Raw genomic sequence first — 18,408 nt, forward strand, 5'->3', positions numbered from 1 at the left:
ATGTACAGTGAGTCCAGGCTTTCAGAAATTCTGCTTCTGACTAATGAGTGCATATAGATAAGCTAAGAGTTAGAAGTTGGAAAGTTTTGTCTTTTATTTGGTTACACATTTTTATCTCCATGACTGATCAGCCTGGGAAGAAGACATCTCACTGTTCATTACAGTCTTTTGTCTTTCTATGGGGATTTGTAGTTTAAAACAAGAGTCCAATCAAATAACCCAACTCCAGCACAATCAAATTGTCTTTAAAGCAGATATTTCCTCAGTCTGATGAGTTCTCTCTCTGATGAGTCTGATGAGAGTGTGACAAAGGTTTATTTACATTAATTTTTTAGAAGGAAAGAAGGAGGAGGAGAGGATGGTATTTATTCAAGGTCAAGACTTTGGACAAAGCAAGAGACTCCAAATAACTGGCTGGAGTTGACGGGTTTTGGTCAGTGACTGCAAAAAGAGTGCAGGCAGATGTTAAGCTGAAAAGAGACAGCAAAGCCTCATTGCACTCAGTGTAATCGTGTGGCTCCACACCAGCCAATATTTGGAAAGCTTTGTCTTCTTTCTTCTCAAAGAAGGCAGGAGGGAAAACAAATACCGGTTGACTGAACTCACTAAAGAAATGCCAGAATGTGGCCTGTGGTGATCAAAATAATGGTGGTGCATCTGCCTCCCTGCGGTGGAAGGAGCCTCGTGGTGTGCAAAGGCAGCAGCAGATGCGAGTGCCAAAAGGCTTTAACCTTTTCAAGGGGTGGAGGTGCACCTGGAGTGGGAGATGTGTCATCAGAGAAATTTGTCTGAATTACCTTAACAATGTTCTCTCTGCTGGAATTCAGAAATGTGTCTCCATTTGCAGGGAGAAGATACCAGTTTGCAGGATCTAGGGGAAAGAGACGTCCAGTCTGTGAACTGGACACATCTTTAGAGGAGACATTGACTTAAAATACCATGCTTTTGTTAAGTGCTATCTCCCAGAGTCAGAGAGGTATGAGAAGAGGGTGAGGGGGTGAAGGAATGGATGGTAAGAACCCATCTGCTGCTGTAATCTCTTCAAAGGAGGGTTCCAGTGGGGCGTTTATTTGTCTGTGTGTGTGTCTATGCATGTGTGTGTGAGAGCCGAGCAGATGGGAAAATGATACCCGTGTGTCTGTGAGACAGCCCAAGTGAGAGGCAGAGGGTGGGTAAGGGAGTTGCTCTAGGTATAAAGTGGAGGGAAGGGGAAGGGTGTACAGGAAAGGGAACATTTTTTTTTTCCCCTTTGTCCCTTTGTTTCTTCTTGTTTGACACCTTCTCATTACCAAAAGGTAGACCTGGGGGACGGTCAGTCAGCTGGTTGTGGAGCTGCCTGATGAGGCTGTTGTTCTGTATGAACACCGCAGTTCCGAGTGTTAATGACAGCCCGGCAGAGATTTTTGGGGTCTGGGGAAGGCGTCGAGGCCTCCCTTTGCCCAGGCCGTGAGGGGCCGCGCTCCGCGCCGCCCTGCTCCGCTCTCTGTCTCGCCGTGGGACGCCGGTGCTCCCGGTGCTCCCGGCTCCGGCGGATCCGGACTTATCCCCGCCGGCGGGTGCCGGGGGTGCGGCCGGGGCCGGAGCCCGGCGCGGGGAGCGGGCGGTCCCGGGAGCGCTGTCCGGGGTGCTGCAAGAGCGCTGCCGCGCATCTGGCCGGCGGGGACGGGAAGCCGCATCTCTGAGACGGGGGGAACGGCGGCGTGGGGGATTGGCAGCGGCTCCTGACGTCGTGAGCCCCCCTCCTCCCCGCCCCCGCCCCGGCGCGTTCTCGTGGCGGCGAGGGGGGCGCACATCTGGGGGCGACACATCTGGGGGCGACACATCTGGGAGCGGGGGCGGGCGGGGGCGGGGGGAGGAGGACGGGGCCGAGCCGGCAGCGCCGGGCCCTCCCCTCTCCCCGCCCCTCCGCCGCGCGCGGCGCCGCCGGGACCGGGAGCCGGGACCGGAGCCGGAGCCGGCCGGGCCATGCCAGCCGGAGCCCCCGCGGGCGCGGCGCGGCACCATGGCCGCTGAGAACCGCTCGGCGCCGGGCGGCGGCGCGCCCTGGGCCGGGCTGCCCGGTGAGTCGCTGCTCGGGGCTCCGTGTGCGCGGGGCGGGGGGCGCCGGGCATCCCCCGCAGGGTCCGGCGGGGGTGTCAGCATGGCTTCAGGGTGCATGGGGAGGGGGCTCCGCACCCCCGGGGGACGTGGCACGCGGTCGCCCCAGGAATGGGGGAGGTGTCTCTGCCAACTTTCCCACATTCCTGCGTCTCTCCGGGAACGCCGCGGTGCCCCGCGGGTCGGGACCCTCGCACTGGTTCGCTGCCCCGGGATGTCTGGAGCCTTGCAGCCCTGCCAGGGCACCGGGGTGATGTCCGGCATCCCCTTTCCTTGCTCCTATCCAAACCAACATCGTTCCCGGGATCCGCTGCCCGAGGAGCCTCGGGTCCCTTTTGTCACCCAGGAAACAGCCTTGTCAGCACCCTGAGTAGGGAATATGAGCACCCTGCGGCTCCAGGGGCAGGCACCCCCCAGGAGGAAACCTAGGGTGTGAGTTATTTGCTCTGCTGGTGCCTTTTCTTGGAAGGAGACATTCCTGGACAGCAAATACCTGCACGCTTTCTTTGCTTCCCTCACTATTCCAACAAGAGCAACAGGGAGAGGATCCCCTATCTTTTGGATACTTTGTCACCATACTGGGCAAACCCCTCTGGGGCTTGTGGTTTGTGGCCAGGACATGACTAGGCAGAAGTTTACCCCCTCTTCACAGAGCCCTTTGCTGGGTTAGGCATTGCAAGGGAGACAGATCTTGCCCACTCACTCCTTCAGTGTGGATCTCATCTTCCCTTTAGCCCTTTCTGACCCTGTTGCACCCTTTATGCTGGTAATGACAGAGCTGCCCCGTGCTCTCTGTGCCAAGAGAGCTCTCTGGACAAGAGTCGGGCAGCCACACCCTTTTTCTTTCCAAAATAATAACATTGGCTTCAAATCAGGGAACAGTTCTTATCATTTTTCTTAAATAAAAGCAGCACTGGCTTCTGTCTCACCTGTTTTCAACCCCTCTGATTGTGCTGTGGATGGATTTTTCTAGCTGGTCTTTGGAAAGCCCAAGGCTAGGGAGATACTTCCCGACCTGAGAAGCAGCTGGTGTTCCCCTGTGCCCTGCTGGTAGATGGGCTCTGCTTGGGCATTTGGAGGCTCCCCGCTTTGTCACAACTGCCTTGAGTGACCTCCAAAAGCGGTTTGACTTCTGGCACAACTTGCAGAGTGAACAGAGGGGCTAGAAGGGTTGCTACCAATGCAGTTGGGTGGCTTGTTGATGCAGGCACTGTCTATCAAAATACTCAGGTGACAGGATCCCAGAGCCCAGGCTTTTGGTAAAACAGCACCAGAGACAATGCTCACGTTGAAATCACAGGTGACACCAAGATGCTTTCGCTGTCTCTACTGCTGGGCACCACCTCCTGCTTCCTAACGCCCTAACTCCTGTGATCTGAGCACCTGCTGCTGCTCTCCAGCCTGGACTAGGCCCCCACGGGACATCCAGCAAAGAGCAAGGCATCCAGTGGAGATCCTCATCAGCGACCCAACCCTGGCTCAGCCTTCAGCCAGGATGGCGGCCAGTGGTGGGAGCCCAGGGTGTGGAAGGTGGGGATGGGAGCAGGGGTGCAGTTTGGGCAGCAGCCCTGGTTCCTGCAGAAGCCAAGCCAACGTGCCCTTGCTCAGAGTGGCAGCCACTTTTTTTTTTTTTTGCTGGATAGAGCAGCAGCAGCCCTGGGAGTGACCTGCTGAGTGGGCAGAGGAAAGCTGGCAGCAGAAGGGCTACCAGTAAAAATGGTTTGTTTATTCATGCGAGGGGCATACCTGTCTCAGCAGGTCAGTCTGTTTTCTTTCATAGAAGAGAAATTAACTGAAATTATTAATTAATTCTGTGATCCAATTACTCTGAGTTTGCAGAAGGAGCATGATTTTTCTCTTTTAACTGTCCCCACAAGCACCCCATTGATGGCAGGTTTTGCCATGGTTGGGGTTTTGTTGTTTGTTCTTAAAATTACAAATATCTCCCCAGAATAAAAAAGAAAAAAAAATACAAAAACAGGGAATAAAAATAGTGAGACCAGGAGGAGCAGCTGATGCAAAGCAGTCCCTAGCACACCTTTGTGTTGATCCCTTCTCTGCCCTGCTGAGCCCTGACCAGCAGCATCCGCAGAGGTGAAGAGGTTTGGTGAGCACCCAGCCAAAGTGGCAGATGCAGCTCTGCAAAGGCAGCGGGGAGATCAGCTGGGAGAGGAGAGGGAGATGGAGGCTGTTTGCAAGGGGCTGCTGCTTTCTGCACAAACACAGCTCCTCTTTCCACATGAACAGACACGCAGCAACTGTTTCTTGTGAGGAAGCTGACCCCTTCTCCTTGGCATGCTATGTCAGGGCTTTGATGGGCATCTTCTGGAGAAGCGGGCATTGTCCTCAAGCCAATTGCTCCTCAGTCTGACACGGGTCTGTACCCTCATTGCTCTCCAGTAAGACAAGAGAGGAGATCTGCTTTGCATTTCAGCATCCATTCTGGGCTGGGTCTAAAACTGCACATTTAAAATACATGTTTTGGGGAGATATGAGAGTGCAGGATCTGACACAGCAAGGAAATGGGAGTTTTGGATCAGATCATTCCCATGTACTTCCTTTCCTCTCTTAATTCCATCCCAGCATCCTCTGCTGACTGCTCTTTAGCCTGCCCAAGCACCAGCACCCACCACGAATATGCCAGGTACCAATGGTTGCAGTGAGGCTCCACGTCCAGGCAGTGTTGAAGCCTCTTCAAGCTGGTGATTGGAACCATGCCATATACATCCTTCTTCTGAGGGATCTGTGTGACCAGACAGAAAGCAGACACCAGCTTTAAGGAAGACTGATGCGCTCTCCTGCCCAGGGCCCTGGCAGACCAAGAGGTGAGCCCGAATGTGTGGCTGCTGTCCAACTCCCAAGTGGGGGAGTGTGCCAGCCCTGACTGTCCTCAGGAGCACAGCCCATCATGACATCCTTTTAAGCCTCTAGGCATGTCATAGTCTTGCTGCATCCAGACCTTTGAACACACCGAGGTGGGCCCTTGCCCTGTATTCAGACAAATTAATTTACTGAAGCTTCAAGGAGTTAGGCAATTCCTAGACAAATTAATCTGGGGCGAGTGTTCCCTGGTCAGGCTGGCCCACGATTCCAGTATTTTGCTGGTGCATGAACACAGGGCAAGGTGTCTCATATACAGATCCTCCCCTTGATGCTTAGAGACAGAGTTTCAGCAGGAGACACACAACCAGTCCCTGTTCCCCCAGCTAGAGACACCTGGGTGTCCTCACTCCTTGTGCCTGTTGGCAGCCATCTCACCTTCCCTGACGATCGATGCACCGATCCTCTTGGGACTTGACTCTGTGCCAGGACAACATCATTTGACCTATCTTCAGACCCTGAGTCCCCTGTCACTGTGAGCATTGCAAACGAGGCGCTGCTGGAGATGCTCCCCAGCCCCACCCCTTGCGTGCCGGGCACAGCTGCTCACACCTTTGCCCTGGGGCTGCTCTCGGGACTCTCCAGAGAAGCCTTCAGCCCTGAGGCTGCACCACATGGAGGAGGAACTCCAACAAAGGCTCCGTTTATACCTTGTATGATGCAAGTTTGCAGAGAAAATTAACATCACCAGCCTGTCCAAGCCTGCAAATGCAATGGCTGTAGGCACAGTGCTTTGTCCCTCTGACAATCCTCAAAACTACTGCTGGAGGTCCTGCAAATCACAGCTGTGTGTGACAGTGGCTCTTCTACATTGCTGTGACCGTGTCCCCATCGCGCCTTTATGTCCTGTGCAATGTGTGCCCTATTCCCACTCGGTGCCTGAGGCAGTGGCAGAGATGCCCCCGTTCCCTTCCCACCTCCTGCCCCAGCATTAGGCGGGTTGAGGCGTGTGGCTGCAGAGGAACCTCTCCCACCTGTTCCAGTGACTCAGAGAGAGCTGGAGAGGGACATGGGGAAGCACAGGGCTGTTCACTTGTTTTCAAGAGCCTCGGAGAGGAGTTACATCCCAGTTCAGTTGGTGAAGGAGGGACAGCAGCTAGGAATTTTGTCCTTTAAAGGCAGAATTCAGTGCAAACCATGGAGCTCCTTGAGCTCAGCAGGCTTGGCCTGAGCTCTCGGCGTGTTACTGAGCTATTGAGGGTGGCTGTGCTCTTCCAGCCAAGAAAGCCAGGCAGAGAAGCAGCCCCTCTGGTACCACAACTGCTTTTAAATCTAACATATTGGATAGCACCTTGCAGCTTGGCAGAGGAGACAGTGGGGGCTGACACCAGGAGCCTCAGCTGGAATTGTCTGGAAGTGAAATGTCATCACCATGATTAAGGCTCCCAGTGAATTTGGTTGCATTGGCCAGTTAATGGGTTAATGTCTTCAGCCTTCTTAAGCAGAATTAGATTGATTTGTCTGTGGGAAACTCAGCTGCAGTTGTGCAACACTGAGGTTTGAAAACATGAGTCTTCAAACACGATGTCCCGGGCCCCTGCATCCGCTCCAGGTCACAGAGCAGCTCTCCAGAGGCCTCCATGGCACCGTGCTTCACTGACCCCTCACTTGCAGACCCTCCCAGTGTCAGTGTCAGCTCCCAAGTCCCAGGCAGCACGGCAGACTGGCTCTGCTGAAGAGGGATTAAGGTCCTTGAGGGATCTTTGCATGACTGAGATGGGAAAGAGAGTAGCTGGCATCTCACTGTCTCTAGTGCCTCTGGGGTAGTTTGGATCCCTCCTCTGCTGACAGTTACATCATGTGCAGTCCCAGATAAGGCCAAAAAAGTGCATGCATATGTACAGAGAGGAGTGGAGAGTAATGAAACCCTTTTGGCATCTGTCTTTGCCTGAAAACAGGCATGGATTGCCTGGCCTTGGGCCTGCCTTTCTGCAGCACTTAGGAGCAGTGTCTAGCATGGTCGTCTCTATGCTTCTTGCAGAGCTCAGATAACTCATCAAGGCCCATAAGTCATGCTCAACTTATGAAACCCTCTGCTACTATGTGCAGTCCCTGTCAATGAGGTGACTAAAACCCCTGCCCTGTGCTGTGGGGTGCTGCCTGAACCATTAGGATGGGGTGAGCAGTACTTTGTCCATGACTGTCTGAGCTGCATCCCCACCCTACAGCTCATGGAGCCCTTGTGGGGCGAAAAGGGTGAGTGTAGAGTGCTGCACATCTCTGCATGGGGGCCAGCCCCTGCCTCATTCAGAACCAGCACGACGAGCTGGGGATCACCATCCTGCAGTGAGACAGGTGACTCCAGGCAGAGCTGGCTGCCTGAGCCAGAGAGCTGCAGCCCACAGAGGTTTCCAGCTCCAGCACGGCTCCCACTCTGCCCAGCAAGGAACTGGTGGGAGCCTCCAGAGAAGGCAGCAGGAGAGGTTTGCAGGCAATATCTCTGTATGAAGTCCCTCCTCAGAAGATTTTCTTAGGACTTTTCTGTAGAGGAGATAAGTAATGTCTCCCTGGCACGCCAAGACTATTCTCACCTCCTTCCTCTCCATCCCTCCTCTTCTCTGTTGTAGGGATTTCATACCTGCTCTCCTCCTCTGGCACCCTGACCCCACATTTTCCATTCTGCCTGTCCATACCCTAGGCTCTCTTGCCCACCTTCTGCCACAGCTCCTCTTCTTCACTCTATCTCTTTGCTCAGGCAAAAACTCCAAATCCTCTGGCAGGTCTTGTGGCCAAATGGGGTCTAGTATTTTCAGTTTCCTTTTTCATTAGCACCCCAAAGATTCCCATCTATCTGCTTCCCAGGACTAGGGCTCTCACATACACATCCATCCAGCGGTTCTTGCTCCTGCCTGATTTTCTGCCCTTGGCTCAGGGCATCAGCTCTTTTCTCTTATCCATTGCTTAGCTGGCTCATTTGTCCTCTCAAAGTCCTGTAAAGCTTCATGCTGGTCTGTGGGGCAAGGGGCTCTTGTTTCCATTGTCAGGTCTTCAAAATTTCAGATGAGCACCTTACTATTTGCTCCCTGTGGTGTCTCAGCTCCAGGGTGAGTTACAGAGAAACATGTCCCCTCTGCCACTGCATCTCTGACTGCCCGAGCTGCATCTCCACCTACATTTCATGGGACTGTGGGGACAAAGAGGGTGCATGCAGGGTGCTGCAGGTCTCTGCATGGGGCCAGCCCCTGCCTTATTCAGCACCAGCCCTGGCACCTGGGACAGGCCTGGGAGGCAGATTCCCCCATGTGGATGGTAGGGACCTGGCACAGGCACCTGTGGCTGCGGGGGCTGTGGCAGGGTGAGGGGGCTTCCCTACAGCTGACTTCCCAAAAAGAGCCAAGTCCTTCCCCCTTGCTATCCCCAGGCAAGGCCTGTCCCTGGGGCAGGGGGAGTTGCTCTTCTAAGCAAACAGCTCTTAGGTGTTGCAGCAATTGCCCCTTTAGCTCTCAGTCCCTCCTCCACCATTCTTTCTCCCACAGGATCTAACCAGGTCCTGGCCACTAACCTCTCCCTGGGAAGAGCCCAGCCAATCCAGGCAGTCACTTGTTGCTGCAGTCCCGTCTCACTCCCCTCTTTCCTCTCTGCTGGCTGGTCCCAGAGCCCTTCCCGGCAGTGGGACCTGTAGCTGCAGTGGGGTTATTTCTGCTGTGCTGCCTTGAAACAGCTGGGTTCTGTTAAAACTCCAGCCCAGGCATATAAAAGAACATGAGCATCTCTCTGAGGCAGAGAGCATTAATGCAGTGGATGGGAGGGGAGAAGTGTGGCTCCAGCCCAGGCTCAGCTGGAAACCCAGCACCTCCCTAGCTCAGCGACATGGCCTGAGCTCTGCCACCAGCAGGGAGCTGCAGCCCTGGGGCGGCTGAGGCAGAGGGCGTTGGGGAGAGGGCACTGTGTCCCCCTCATCCCACTGTGATGCTTCCATGGTGAGTCTTCTCCCCTCGGGATGCTACTGTCCAGGCGTGGGAGCTGCTGGGGAGTCGCCAGTGCCTGGGAGCTGCAGGCCGGGCACAGCAGGGTAAGGCTGGACTTTGACTTGCATGGCATTTGCCATGCACACTTGCTAGTAATGTTCCACTGATAGGTTATTTATTTGGCCTAATAATTGGGTGACAGGAGGTTAATTAATTGTCAGAATGACCAGTGTGCTGGTAGGCTATTTATAGGAGTGACCTTTCAATTACTTTTTAAAAAACACTTTCTCACTGGCTTGCTTCTTGTCTGGTGGTGCTGTGGATAAATGACATGCAGCCTCTTACAACCTGCAAAGGGCACATTACCGGCAAGTGCTGGGGGCACAGGCAAGTGCAGGCAAGTTTGGGCAGGGGTGGAGCTCTGGCTGCTGTGGGGTGCTGGTGGGGCTGCTGGGCTGGGCTCTGCCTGCAGGAGCAGCTCAGCAGCCCCGGCTCCGCCGGTGAGCACTTGCCACAGCCGGGCGCAAGCCACCTCGGGTGCGGCGCCTCGGCTTCCCTCTGACAGCCAGCATCAGCCACGTCGCTCCAGGCAGCAGCCGAGGCAGGGAGGCTCCTGGCTTGCTTGGAGGGTGCTGGGCTTACTCAACTGCAACACTCCCTTCTGGCCCTGGACACAGCGGATTTTACAAACCTGATGCACAATGCATGTCAGGCACACGGGGGTTCCCTGGTCCCCTCACCTTCCCCTGAAAGCTGGCTGCTCCTGTGCCACTGAACTTACTGCTTCTCCAGTGGCTCCAGGAAAACCTATCAGAGGTTTTAACTTGTGGGATAGAGGAAATTGCTTTCCCTCAGGAGTTGAAAAGCAGAGGAAGAAAGAAGAATAAATTATTCAATGGAAAAACCAAATGCTCAGAACCACCCCATATGTTACTGACGAAACAATTCCTGTTCCACATGGCTCTGATCTCCTCTGGAGCAGGATTAGGACTTCAGGGATCAATTGACCAGAGGGGTGAAAGCACAGCCACCATCTGGATCTTGGAGGGCAGGGGGAGCCCTGCCATTTTAACACAACAGATCCTGCTGACCCCTATCTCCTTTCTGTTTTTCTGGTTGTTTATTGCCTTCATCATTCCAGCACAGAGGCATGGAAGCAGACCAACACCAACCCTCCCCCTGCCAGACACAGGGCCTGCCCTCTGTCTTCTCTCGTATGTTGTATTTCTAAGGTTCCCAGTATCTAGGAATTCTGTCTTCACACTCCGAGGAGTGTGAATCTGTCAACCAGAACAACCCTTCACTAGTTGTAAAGTGGTGCTATGATTCAGGAACTAATTAACAGCTATTAGATAATGCAATTAGCACCACAAACTGCCACCCTACCCTAAGTATACCTTCCCTTTGTGAGCGTGAGCCATAAATGTCTAGTGTCTTCTGTTCCCTCTTTTTTCTCTTTCCTCTCCTCCTTGTGGTCGTGGCTGCACAAACTGCCCAGCCCCACATCACATCAGCAGTTTAACCTGACAGGATTAATCCTGTCAAGACTTTTACCCTCTCTGCACTTTTAGGAAGGCCAAGACAGTAGGGCTGGCCCAGCTTTTTCCAAATGGGACACCAAAGGCGATGTGCCCAGGCCCAGCCTTTGGCACCCAGAGGTGATGTGTGCCTTCTCCTGAAATGTTCCTGTGGTGGAGGGGGCCACCTTCCCTCCCTCCTGGAGACAGGCAGCACCCAGAGCCCCACAGGATCCATTCAGCCAGGAGCTGACAGCCACAGCCCCTCCATCCTGTCCCCGGGCTCGAGGTCGCTTTCAGTTGTGCTGTTGCTCCAAACCCATGCAGGGCTAAAGCCCAATTCCTCTGGGAGCAGCTCACGCTCAGAGGTGTCTGCTAAAGCACAGCTTTCTCCAATTCCGCTCCTTCCCCTGTGAACATCTTCCTCCCCAGACTGGTGTGCCAGTGTGGGGCTTGCTTTATGATGGGGTTCCTTGCAGAGCTCTGCTCATTCCCAGAGGCAGAATGTCACTTCAGCTGCATATGGACCAGACATGGCTTTGCCCCCACTTGCACCTGCACCCTGGGTATCCCCAGCCCTGAGGATGATGCTGGGATGGGGCAGTGTCAAAATAGGAAAGGAGATGGCTGGTGATGACAGGTGGGACAGGGGCTGTGGAGCAGAGGGAGGCTGTGCAGTACAGAGAGAAGAGGAGGGGAACACTGGGGCAGGAGGGCTGCTTGCTCCAGGAGCTCATCCCACAGCTTGAGGTGCCACCATCACATGGGTGTGTGTAATACCAACCTCTCCCATAGCCTTTGCTGTGCCGGTGCAGAGGGCAGCCAGTTCCTTCCACATAAGGAGCAGCAGGGGCGGGAGGGAGCTAAACCCTCCATGCCATGTGAGCTGGGTGCTCAGCAGGTGTTCAGTCATGAACTGCAGCCGATGGAACACCAGCCTCCAGCTACTGCAGATTCTTGGGTAGAGGATGGTCACCAGCAGTCCATGACAGGGCTTTCTCCTCTCCTACCTGGCAAGAGGCTGTGAGGCACTTTGTAGGAGCTGACAGCCTGGGAAGGTTTGCTGGTAAGGCACATGAGGTACAGCAAGGAAATAGCAGGAGTTTTCTGCTGTGGTCTTGGGTGTCACCCTGCGACAGAGCACTGGCTTTGCTCTTGCTCTGAAGTTGAATCCTCACACCAGAGTGGTCACACCCATGATTGCTGGCAGCAGTGGAGACCCTGCTGTGCCCACGGCCCACAGTAGTTGGACCCCACTCAAATTACAATTTTCTCTGCTTGGATCTGTGGCTGTGTGAGAAGGGAAAGGTATTTCCCTTGATGACACAATTGGTGGCCACTATGGCAGCCACAGAAACACTTGGACTGGAGGATGCTATCAGTAAAGAGTTGGAGTCTTCCAACAGCTTCGATGGAGAGGAGAAAACCAGCTTTAAATCACTGCCAAAAGTCTGAGGGAATTTGCTGTATCTGGCTGGTGCAAGCAGGTGTGAGAGAGCACTGTCTGAGAAAGAATGGTTGTATGCAGGCTGAAAAGCCAATTGGTGTCACAGGTAAGGGTGTCAGCCCTAGGAACCCTTCTAAAGTGTTCTCTCGGCTTTGTCAAGGCTATGTCTCCTCCCTGTCTGTGGTGTCATCATGAAAGTAGGGTGCAAAAGGGAATGAAGACAGAGAGTGTGATGTAGGATAGGGGCTATGCGGGGAGGGAGAGAAGAAATGCACTCCTGGAGGTGCAGGGAGCAAGCATTGGGCACTGGAGTACATAGGGAGGGCATTTAGTGGAGAGACACCAAGTCCTGGAGAGGTCCCTTGGTGTCTGGTGTCTGGTGTCTTGCTCTGGGAACAGTGATGTGGCTGGCATGAGGGTGGAGATGGTGTCACACTGCTGAGTTTGGTGCAGCTCCACAGGTCTCCTGTGTGCCCTCTCCATCTTTGGACACATTATGAGGATGCAGACAGAGGTGTGTGACTGCCTGAGGGCTGTGCTCTCACCCAGGCCCTTCCCAAACAGCCTGCACGTTCTCCATCTCACAGGCAGAGATCTATCCCTAGTGCCCATTCAGTTATTATGCATGGCTTGGTCAGCTGCACAAACCTACCAAATTTGTAGCATCCCTGGCCTTCTCCCAGCTCCAGACTGAGTTGCTTCCTCTGCTCAGGAAGGCAAAGGTAGTGCTGAGTCGTCCCAGTGAGCTCAGAGAGGGTGTTGGGGGCAGAAGAGAGAGACAGGGGAATGGAGAGTAGAAGATGGGGAAAGAAGGGATGCCTGGTGGGCTGGGGTGCGGCAGAGAATAGCCAGGGGATCTGAGGCAAGGGTGAGCAGTGTACAGAGCTGCCAGCTCAGACGTGTTGCTCTGTCTGTGTTGTATGTTATCTTCACACCTTTAAACATTTTCAGTCCTCCTCCTTCCCTCAAACAGGGGATTGCTTTATTTTTTGCTATTAGGTGAAGGCTTTTTTTCACAGTAGTCAGTGTTTAAGCCCTCCACCCTGAGACGGCAGCTGCCTCTGCCTCCTCACACCAATTTGCGACATTGACCTCTGGGTGGCATCCAAAGGCTCGCGTATGGGGCTCCCGGTCTTGGGACACGTACAGAACAGTTCGGGGTTGAGATGGACTTTTCTCACTTTGGGTAACTAAGAACACAAGCCCCTGTCAAGGCTGATAATTAATTAGACACACTTAGAAGAGGATGCCAGTTCATGAACAAAAGTGAGAAAACTGAAACCCACATTTTAGCGGAGACGATGGAAAGGTTTCTTTTCAAGACTTTCAAATTCTTCTTGGAAGAGCTGGGGTAGATGTCTGCATGATTGCTAGCTTGTCTGATCAGTTTGATTAGCTGTTACAAGAATGACAGTTAAATCTTCCCATCTCATCAAAGTGAAGAAATTAAAACTCATTTCAATTGTACTGAAACCAACCCCCAAACTGCCATGATTATATATTTCTGAGCCATTTTATACACTTATCACCTCTTCTCACATCCCTGGCTGGGTGCCCAGGAAGGATGGCAGCAGAAACCTTTTTCCCTCTCTCTTGATGAATCCCTTGTGCTTGGAGCTGGGTGCAAAGCTCCAAGCCTGGGCAATGCTACCAGGGTTCCTCACCCCATCCATATCTGGCATGTAGCATCGACCAAAGGGAACTGCTTTCTTTTAAAAGCCTTTTGTCTTCATAGACATGCTTAGAGGATAATGACAGAGAGGTATTTCTTTGTCCCTCACCCACTTCTTTTCCTTGCACCTGTAAGAGGAACTCCACCATTATCACAGCTTGCTAATGCAGAAGCTGCCTAAATGGCTACATCAGACCCATGCTTTAGCATCTCAGCAGCCACATTTCCATTAAATTACACCTGTATCTTTTTAGAAAGTGCTTATATTAAAAAGTTGGCTATTTGCTGGTGGCAGACATCTCCTACCCTCACCACAGATGAAAGAAAAGGGCATTTCTTTTCAAATACTTAAAATAGACAAACTGATCTCAAAGCCTGTCAGACCTGTCTTGGAAGAGGTGCCTGTTAATGGCACAATTATACATTCAGCAAAATCAGCTTTGGAGTCCCAGGCATTTGGAGCCATCACCCAAGCCAGACACACTGTGCCGAGCGCTCCCAGTGTGGGGACACTCGCTGGCTCCTGCTGGTTTCCTGGCAGCAGTGCCCTTGGGGCTGAACTCCTGCCCTGGGCACCAGGAGGAGTTGCTGGAGGGGCTGCCCTTGATGGTCTGGCAGGGTTGGGATGCCCCCAGAGGCCAGGGTGAGGCTGGTGAAGGGCCATCATGTTTTGGAGGCCTGGGTAGTGTGGGAGAGACAGGTTCAATGGGAAGTTCTTCTGTCCGGTCAAACTCCCTCAGTGCCTTTGCTTTTCCTTTGCTTTCCAGGAAATTCCCTTTCATCTTAATACAGCACTTCTCATCTATTGATTTTTTTTAAGGTCCATTCTACTCTTACCCTGGTTGATTAACCATAGGCATCTTGGTTTGGATGAAGTAGTAATTCCCTCCATAATTCCCATCACTTTTCATAAATAATTCCATGTATCATGATGAGGTGTCTGACTCCACACTGTACATCTCCTAGCCTGGGTGGCTGCAGCTGCACTGTGATGTGGGACTGGGGGAAGGAGTCATCACTTCCCAGCATCACTGACTGATGGCACTTGTGCAGCTCCCTCCCTTTTCTGAGCCTGCTGCGCTGTGCACTGCACCATGCCAAACTACCCCTCTTCAGCCTTTCTTGGCTTTTCAGCATCTGTATCTCAGCAGTGTCACCCTTTGGTCAGGGCCACCTCTGCTGGACAGGCTGCTGCTCTCAGTAAGATGTTGTGGGATGCACGCAAGCTGTGGTGTAACTTGCTGTTTTCCTTCTCCCAGATTTCATCTTCCAGAAGGAGATTTTTGCTGTGAGAGACACAGGTGAGCCAAGCAGACCACGGCAAGGGTTTTGTGGGTTAGGCTCCTCTTGGGGAGTGCTTTGGGGAGGTCAGTGGAACATGCCGGGGGCATACCTAAATCTGCTCTTGTCCCTGGGGCAGAGCACTGGTTTCATGCTGTGCTGTTCTGGCAGTGAGTGCTGTATGTACATCCCCCTGGGCTCTGCAGTCCTTTTTCCCCCAGCCTTTTGGCCTCCCCGTGTGCCTCCCTGGGCCACACGAGGTTGTGCTCCCACTGGGATATGCAAAGAAGGGACCATCACACCCTGACCATGGGACTGTCTTAGCCCCTTTCCTGCTTCTTGCAACTCATTTGTCTCCTCTACTGCTAAATAGGGACACAAGAAATGCCTCCAACAGACTCCTGCAGTGGGAGAGAGAAGTCCAGGAATGCTGGGAGATTTTTGAGCACTAGCCAACAGTAGTGGTGGCCTGGAAAATTGAGGAAATGCTGCCAGGACAGGCTGGCAGATCTGATATTCTCCCTTTCTGTCCTCACTCTCCTTGCAGATCCCATGCACAACCTCTCTGCTCAGCCCTGGCAGGCAAAGATGGCCAACCTGACCTATGACAACTTCACCCTGGGCAACCACTCTGAGGTGGCTGTGCAGCCTCCCACCAACTACAAGACAGTGGAGCTGGTTTTCATTGCTACTGTCACCGGCTCGCTCAGTCTTGTCACCGTGGTGGGGAACATCCTGGTGATGCTCTCCATCAAGGTGAACCGCCAACTCCAGACTGTCAACAACTATTTCCTCTTCAGCCTGGCCTGTGCAGACCTCATCATCGGGGTCTTCTCCATGAACCTCTACACGGTCTACATCATCAAAGGCTATTGGCCACTGGGGGCCGTGGTGTGCGACCTGTGGCTGGCTCTGGACTATGTGGTGAGCAATGCCTCTGTCATGAACCTGCTCATCATCAGCTTTGACCGGTACTTCTGTGTCACCAAGCCCCTGACATACCCGGCCAGGAGGACCACCAAGATGGCAGGGCTAATGATTGCGGCCGCATGGATATTGTCCTTCATTCTCTGGGCCCCTGCCATCTTGTTCTGGCAGTTCATTGTGGGCAAGAGGACAGTCCCTGAGAGGGAATGCTACATCCAGTTCCTCTCCAACCCCGCGGTGACATTTGGCACAGCCATTGCTGCTTTTTACCTGCCCGTGGTCATCATGACAGTGCTGTACATCCACATCTCCCTGGCCAGCAGAAGCAGGGTAAGGAGGCACAAGCCTGAGAGCAGGAAAGAGAGGAAAGCCAAGTCCCTCAGATTCCTCAAGGGCCCCATGGTCAAACAGAACAACAATAATTCTCCCAAGAGGGCCGTGGAGGTGAAGGAGGAGGTGAGGAATGGGAAAGTGGATGACCAACCATCTGCACAGACAGAGGCCACTGGCCATCAGGAGGAGAAGGAGACATCCAATGAGTCCAGCAGCGTCAGCATGACCCAGACCACAAAAGACAAGCCCACAGCAGAAGTCTTGCCAGCAGGGCAAGGACAGAGTCCAGCCAAGGCTCGGGTGAACCCAACTTCCAAGTGGTCCAAGATTAAGATTGTCACCAAACAGACTGGGACCGAATGTGTCACCGCCATTGAGATTGTCCCAGCCAAGTCAGGTGCCTCTAACCACAACTCCCTGGCCAACAGCCGCCCAGTCAATGTTGCCAGGAAGTTTGCCAGCATTGCCAGAAGCCAAGTACGGAAGAAGCGCCAGATGGCTGCCCGAGAGAAGAAAGTCACCCGAACCATATTTGCCATCTTGCTGGCCTTCATACTCACATGGACACCCTACAACGTGATGGTCCTCATCAACACCTTCTGTGAGACCTGCGTGCCCGAAACAGTGTGGTCCATCGGCTACTGGCTCTGCTATGTCAACAGCACCATCAACCCAGCCTGCTACGCCCTCTGCAATGCCACTTTCAAGAAAACCTTCAAGCACCTTCTCATGTGCCAGTACAGGAACATTGGCACAGCCAGATAAACTGGTACTCAGGGACCACTTCAGAAACCTTATGGAAACCCTTCCCTTTGCCTCCTTTGCCAGCGGGGGGTCTTCTGCTCCCAACTCACAACAGTGCAGACTGTGCAGTGATTGCAGAGGATGCCCTTCATCCAACGCTGACAAAAATCCAAGGCATTTCTGAGCTGCAGGTCCTTCCAGTCACCCTGGGCCTGGGGACTAGCTCAGGGAGCCACCAGGAAAGCCAGAGGCAAGAGGAGATGTGGTCATCAGGAGCCCTTCCCAGCTCCATGCTCTTGAGATTGGCCAAATGGCATCAGTGTTTCTCCTAAGACTGGATGTACCTTTTTCCCCAGCTGACCATTTCCAAGGCATCAGAGCTTGTCTGCATGCAGATGGGCTAATGCTGGATGCTTTCCATTGGCTTATAAAGCGTTTATAACCCAAGAAATTAAAAGAAACCAGGGTCAAACATTTGCTAGACATCTTGGACCAGGCTGGCTAAGGCAGGCTAATGGGGAGTCCTGCTGGCCTAGCCAGGTCCCCTGTGAAGGCAATCAAGATTGGACCCTAACAGATGTGGCAAGATGCTTCCTTTCCCTTGAGAGTCCCCTCGGACATCCTCACCCAGGGTCCTGGGGCAGAATTATTCCCTGTGCTCTGGCTCTGCTCTCCCCTTCACGTCCTTTCTGCCCTCAGACAGCAATTTGCTGGAAAGACAGACAGATAAACCAAGCATTTCACTCCTGGGTGAGGAGTGTGAAACCCAGTTGCCTCCGACAACGATGGAAACTAAAACTGCAAAGAAAAGCCCTGGTGTGGTGCAGGATTTCGCTCCACATCCCTGGGGGAATGGGGCCCCTGAGTAGTGGGCAGCAGTGACTGTGAAAATAACTGTCCTTGGGAGGGACAGGGGGGACTTGGGGGTCTCAGAAGAGGATGGGAAGAGGGTCTGCAATGGGGCTAAGGTGCCCCGTGTCTCGTCTGGGCCATGAGCAGGTTCCTGCTCTCCCCACTGTGGGTGTGGGAGGCCTGATGCATGGCTCTGGTGGCAGGAGAGGATGACAGTGGCCTCCAGCCCTGCTCCTGCCCTGCGTGCAGGGCACTCCTCCAGGGAGGCCGAAGGAGGCGGTTGCTGAGCTTTGTAAATGGATGTAATGCTGCCATGGGTGTTGTGGCAGAGCCCTCAGCATGCGGGCTTCAGCCAGCGTCTCCAGCCTCCTCCCAGCCCGGCCGCGTGTGCGCCCTGAGCGCCCTGGGGCTGCTCCCCACCCCCTCCAAAGCCAGGGGCAAGCCTTGGTGGGCACAGCAGGTGCAGGCAACGGATGGGATGGGGCCACTCTAGCACTGGCAAACTCTGTGTCTGTATGTCCTTCCTGTCCTCATGCCAGGGTGCAGCCTGCAGAAAGGCTGCCCCAACGCAGATGGGAACCCCTCCATCACTGCCTTTAGGGGTACCCAAAATGCCTGGTGGGTTTCCGGGTATTTTTAAATGGTTACAATTGCAGCCCAACACACCCCAAGACAAATAAAGACCTTGGACCAGGAAACTAATGTCCATGGTGTGAAGAATGAATGAGTCATCACCCGGGTAGCTCCTTC

The 18,408-nt window shown here is 53.6% G+C and overlaps 1 protein-coding gene across 3 annotated transcripts; it reads left to right on the forward strand.

Moving 5' to 3' along the window:
- Positions 1-1,901: 1,901 nt before the first annotated feature.
- On the forward strand, positions 1,902-18,360 carry CHRM4 (cholinergic receptor muscarinic 4). Of its 3 annotated transcripts, none has more exons than XM_077784171.2 (3): positions 1,902-2,060; positions 14,781-14,822; positions 15,350-18,360. In XM_077784171.2, exons 1-3 carry the CDS (start codon positions 2,003-2,005, stop codon positions 16,825-16,827), a joined length of 1,578 nt encoding a protein of 525 aa, XP_077640297.1. In that variant the 5' UTR covers positions 1,902-2,002; the 3' UTR covers positions 16,828-18,360. The 3 variants fall into 3 exon arrangements, with proteins under 3 accessions (XP_077640297.1, XP_021389065.2, XP_085437935.1); XM_085581809.1 differs by lacking the exon at positions 1,902-2,060 and adding an exon at positions 8,074-8,989; XM_021533390.3 differs by lacking the exon at positions 14,781-14,822.
- Positions 18,361-18,408: the final 48 nt, after the last annotated feature.

The sequence above is a fragment of the Lonchura striata genome, chromosome 5 (genome assembly GCF_050655825.1).
Source record: "Lonchura striata isolate lonStrDom1 chromosome 5, ASM5065582v1, whole genome shotgun sequence".
Lineage (NCBI taxonomy): Eukaryota > Metazoa > Chordata > Aves > Passeriformes > Estrildidae > Lonchura > Lonchura striata.

Coding starts and splice junctions, on each gene's coding strand:
- CHRM4 (XM_077784171.2), top strand. CDS start 2,003: ATGGCCGCTGAGAACCGCTCGGCGCCGGGCGGCGGCGCGCCCTGGGCC. Junction 2,061..14,780: donor GCCCTGGGCCGGGCTGCCCG/GTGAGTCGCTGC, acceptor TCCTTCTCCCAG/ATTTCATCTTCCAGAAGGAG. Junction 14,823..15,349: donor TTTTGCTGTGAGAGACACAG/GTGAGCCAAGCA, acceptor CTCTCCTTGCAG/ATCCCATGCACAACCTCTCT.